This window comes from Vicia villosa, linkage group LG2, assembly GCF_029867415.1.
Source record: "Vicia villosa cultivar HV-30 ecotype Madison, WI linkage group LG2, Vvil1.0, whole genome shotgun sequence".
In the NCBI taxonomy this organism is placed as follows: Eukaryota; Viridiplantae; Streptophyta; class Magnoliopsida; order Fabales; family Fabaceae; genus Vicia; species Vicia villosa.
Genome location: NC_081181.1, coordinates 35177341 through 35182912, shown reverse-complemented (window position 1 = coordinate 35182912; position 5572 = coordinate 35177341). Strand labels below are relative to the sequence as shown.

Genomic DNA, 5572 nt, shown 5'->3' with positions numbered 1-5572 from the left:
TAAAAACCAGACCAATGGAACTTCGGATTCCCTAAGTTTGACGAATTACATACCAATATCCGCCTATTAATATTTTATCTAGATCTAAGTCTTATTTTCCCCCTAAAACATAATTAAAATATCGCTAGCTTTAGCTTTACATAGTAACCTTAGATAAAGATAGATCGATTGATAGTCCCTGTGGATTCGATATCTTTTAAGACTGCACGACACGATTGTTCACTTGCAGTTTTCCAATTAATAGACACATAAAGTCGCGATCAAGTTTTTGGCGCCGTTGCCGGGGACTATTTAAGTCGATATCGTAACTCGCTGTTACATCGTAGAGACTAAGGCCATTTTTTTCTTTTCTTTGAACGCTTGTATGCCAAATACTCTTTTACAAGGAGGGGAATTAATACAACGAATCAACGAAATTGAACGCTTTATTAACATAAGGCGTCTAATACACCATCTTTCCGAAGTAGAACCAATTCAAATTTCCCAGGAATTGATTCCGACCCCTGAAGATCTAATTCTGAAATTAGAAATGGCTGCCAACCGTCCGCTTAGAGACTATGCCACACCTTCTCGAGCTGAACTACACTCAAGTATTGTACCTCTCGCAATTGAGGCGAACAACTTTGAGCTAAAACCTTCGTTAGTACAAGATGTGCAACAGAACCAAATCTCTAGAAGTCCTATAGACGATCCTAATCTCCGTCTATCAGTATTCGTGCAATACGCAGACACTGTCAAAGCTAACAATGTCAGTCCCGAAGCTATCCGATTACGTCTTTTCCTTTTTCCTTGAGAGATAGAGCTAGAGCGTGGCTCCAATCTTTGCCCTCTAACTCTATAACCACATGGGATGAATTAAAGAGAGTTTTCCTAACGAGATATTTCCCCCCTAGTAAGACCGCAATGCTAAGAGGTCAAATCAACGGATTTACCAAAAAAGACAGTGAATCACTTTTCGAAGCTTGGGAGAGATACAAAGACATGTTAAGACTTTGCCCACATCATGAAATTGAACCATGGCTGATCATCCATACCTTCTATTGTGGTCTTTTATACAACACTAAATTGACTCTGGATGCTGCTGCAGGCGGAGCTCTGATGGACAAACCTCACAATGAAGCCAATGACCTTATTGAAAACATGGCACAAAACCATTACCAATGGGGAGGAGAGAGAACCTCTGTAGAAAAATCTCAAACCAAAGGAGGAATGTATGAAGTCAGTGGTATAGATCGCGTTAACACCAAAGTAGATGCCTTGACTCAAAAGATCGAAAGCTTAACCATAACTCCTGCAGCCACCGCGGCTGCTATAGCTCTTAACTGCGAGATATGCGGAATAACTGGACATGTAGTTTCCGAATGCCAACTATTGACAGGTGTTTCGCCTGATCAAGTTACGCTCAGGGAAACCCTTACTCAAACACGTACAACCCTGGATGGAAAAACCATCCTAACTTTTCGTATAAGAACAGCAATGCGTTGTACGCACCTGGCCAAGCACCTGCTGCACCACCTGGATATCAGAAAGCACCTGTAGCTTCCCTAAACGCTCCTAGGAAGTCTAACTTTGAAATCATGATAGAAAACTTCATAGCTTCCCAAGCTCAAACTAACAAAGATTTCCTAAACCAAAACATACACAATAGTGAGCCGCTAAAACACCTGGCAAACAAAGTGGACGCTTTAGTTACACATAACAAAATGGTTGAAACACAAGCGCCTACTGCTGCCCCTGCAGGCACATTTTCTGCACAACCACAACCGAATCCGAAAGGACATGCTCATGCCATTACACTACGAAGTGGAACAAACTATAAAGGACCAACCGATCCTAGAATTCAAAATGCACCCATGTCTCAGCAAGAAGTGAAAGAATCTAAAAAGACAACAACTAACGACCAACCTGCTAAGACAAGTGAAAATGAAATCGAAGTGGAGACTGAAAAAGAAAACCTTACGTACCTCCTCCACCATATAAGCCACATATCCCATATCCTCAAAGACTAGTAAAATCCAAGACTAAAGCGCAATTTAAAAAATTTGTTGAACTTCTGAAACAATTAAAAATCATAATACCTTTTACAAAAGCTATAACTCAAATGCCTTCCTATGCTAATTTTCTAAAAGAAATTCTTTCAAATAAGAAGAAACTTGAGGATAACGAAACTGTTATGCTTACCGCTGAATGTAGCGCCATTATCCAAAATAATATGCCTCCCAAATTGAAAGATCCTGGTAGTTTTTCCATTCCATGCGTAATAGGAAAAACTATTATAGACAAAGCCTTGTGTGATTTAGGAGCCAGTGTTAGTTTAATGCCCCTTTCAATCTGTGAAAAGCTAAATCTAGGTGAGCTAAGACCAACAAGAATGTCCCTTCAACTGGCTGACCGCTCAGTTAAGTACCCCAGAGGTATGTTGGCGAACATCCCTATTCGAGTAGGACAATTCTATATCCCCATCAATCTAATTATCATGGATATCCAAGAAGACTCCAATATTCACATCATATTAGGAAGACCATTCTTAGTAACCGCCGGTGCAATCATAGATGTAAAACATGGAAAACTAACCTTCGAAGTAGGAGAAGAGAAAATTGAGTTTATCCTCTCTCATTTCTTAAAAGCACCTACAATGGACGATACCTGATAGTTCATGGACATCATCGATGAATGCATAAAGGAGGAAGACATCGAAATACCTGAAGATCCAGAAATCTTAAAAATTCCCATGAATCCACCTCATAAGAATCGGCATACCCAACATCAAGAAGATAGTCCAAGTAAATGTTTAGCCCTGACCCTCGACCCTATGCCATGTTCAAAGAAACCACCCATAGAACTTAAAACATTACCGAAAAACCTAAGATATGAATTCCTAGACACTGAACTTGAACGACCTGTAATAGTCAATGCTGACTTAGGACACATCGAAACTGATAAACTACTAAATATTTTGATAAAATATCCAACTGCCTTAGAATATAACATCACTGATCTTAAAGGGATAAGCCCTTCTATCTGCGTGCATAAAATCATGCTCGAAGAAGATTCAAGAACCTCTAGGGAACATCAGAGGAGACTAAACCCGATGATGAGCGAAGTCGTAAGGAAGGAAGTGTTGAAGCTATTAGAGGCTGGAATCATTTATCCCATATCTGATAGTAAGTGGGTTAGCCTAGTCCATGTAGTACCAAAGAAAGGAGGTGTCACTGTGATACAAAATGATAAGGGCGGAACCATAACCAAACAAGTTGAATCAGGCTGACGAATGTGCATAGACTATAGAAAATTGAACAAAGCCACCCGAAAGGATCATTTGCCCTACCATTCATAGACTAAATGTTAGAACGCCTAGCTAGACACTCCCATTTCTACTATTTAGACGGCTATTCAGGTTTCTTCTAAATCCCAATTGTCATACCCTAATTTTGACCCCCCTGAGATGTCACATATCCAGAAATTTCATCAACTCAAGGCAGGTACTCAAAGCAGTCATTTGTTTATCTGGTACTCAATTGAGGGTGCTCAAGGACAAAGGAGTTCAGGAAAAGGATCAATCAATATGAGAATAGACTCTAATACAATCACATAACTCAAATTATTTATTCATTCACCTATGATTGATTAGACACCAGTCATCAAGACTCAGGTTTGCTCAGATCACCAGACTAGGGTTTTGAGCCCATCAAAGACTGAAATCAGGGACCACATTTGGGAAACCCTAAAAAGCTCCAAGACATCAATCAAAGGATTCAATCACCTTCAAATGATCCATATGAAAATATCCACTGGGCATTGTACTTCAAATCAAGATATACAGTTATCAATTTCATCTGGTCTACAATTAGGGTTTTTTGACCTAGTTCACCTAGACAGTTGACTTTTAATCAGGACATGGATCCACAACTCAAAACATGGATCAAGGACTTCTATTACCTCAATATAATCCATTCATACCATTCATTTGAGGAGGAGATCTTGATTCATCACAAAGGTCCAAGATTTCACTTCATCTAAAAAAGTCAACTGTACAAGATCATCTTTGACTTTTAGGGTTTTGGGTCAATACATGACTTTTAAGGATCCATGTAATCAATATGTGATTATTGAAGTCATTTGACCAAGAAAAATCAAGAAAATCAATCAAGAATCAAAAAGTCAAAGATTGACTTTTCATACTTTGAAATTTTTCTAAGTGTTTAAAGGTCTTTTTTTCAAAACTTTGGAAGGGAATATCTCAAAATTTCAAGTACAAACTAAAAAAAACTTCCAAAATAAAAGTTGTAGATTTTGATCCAATGATCAACTTTGTCACATATGATTTTTTGGCTAGAAATCAACCACTGAAGAGATATGGAGTTTTAAAGTTGCTGCCTCCATGAAACTAGCAAAAAACCCTAGTTTTCTTCAAACTTTAAGCCAATTTTTCACAAATTTCCCAAGTGATTTTGAAGAAACTCCAAAATAATTAGTTGAAGTGCATGTTAAGGGCTTTCCAAATTGTGCTCAACCTTCTCCAAATTCATCTTGAGCCAAGAGATATGATTGATCAAAGTTAGGCATTTGAAGTGAAATTATAGGTCATGCTTAAGTTTGAAACTTGCAATTTTATGTAAATGCTTACACTATTTGGTGCCTCTAAACTTTAGAAACATTATAAGGGATAAGATAGGATCAAATGCGTCATTGCAAAGAGATTGAAGAATATTAAATAATTCAATGCCATGTGATTAAGTAATCATTACAAAATGGAATATTAGTGAATCATCAAGGAATCTTCTCCTAAGCCAATTGGAAGCCACTCTGCATCAGAATTGTCCCCTATGATCAGAAGAGATCAATGGATGGGGAGATAGCTCGAAAACTCCATCATTACATCTTGATATTCTTTGAAATTTCTTCATGGCCAAGAAACCAAAACCCCCTCATTAAGCAAGCTTACTATCTCCAATTGCTCTGAACCTTTTGCCTATAAATAGAAGAGCATACCTCAGTAATTAAACACACTAAAGCAACATAAATCTTGCTTTCTCTCTTCTTCCTTCATACTTAGGTTTTTCAAAAGCTCTTTGGCAAGAAGACTCGGATTCTTCAAACCAGAGCTCTTCCTTTAAAAGTAAGTATTCAAACACATCAAGGGAGGTGTTTAGAAGTGATCCAAACACCTGGAACACTTCTGTATGTGGAGAATCATCATCTTCACCTCTCACTTGGAGCTACATCAGTTGGGTTCGAGCAAGAGGTTCTCGGGAGTTTCAGCTCAAACTAAGCATCTCAACACCTTTCTGGGGGATCACTGAAGCTATCAGGATCATTGCATCAACTCTGTAGCACACTTTGATCAGAGCTCAATCTCCATTTTTAAGTTAAGTTTCATGAACTTCAAACTCCATAATTCACGCATGATAAATTAAAAATGAATTTACCAGTTGATTTCTGCACCTTTGAGGATCATAACCCTCAATCAATTGCATCATATCATACATATACATCATTTCATATTAAATTCCAGTTTTAAGGTTCTTAGTGTTCATGCTTGCGAATTTTAAGTTACACTCCGAATAAATGA

At 38.0% G+C, this 5572-nt stretch overlaps 1 protein-coding gene and 1 non-coding gene across 2 annotated transcripts; one reads left to right on the top strand and one right to left on the bottom strand.

Moving 5' to 3' along the window:
* Nucleotides 1–903: 903 nt before the first annotated feature.
* LOC131654423 (small nucleolar RNA R71) lies at nucleotides 904–1010 on the bottom strand. The gene has a single exon (XR_009299462.1). It is a non-coding gene; the product is annotated as a small nucleolar RNA R71 (small nucleolar RNA).
* A 1091-nt stretch (nucleotides 1011–2101) lies between these two features.
* LOC131648836 (uncharacterized) lies at nucleotides 2102–2650 on the top strand. Its single transcript, XM_058918566.1, has one exon. It carries the CDS (start codon nucleotides 2102–2104, stop codon nucleotides 2648–2650), a length of 549 nt encoding a protein of 182 aa, XP_058774549.1.
* Nucleotides 2651–5572: the final 2922 nt, after the last annotated feature.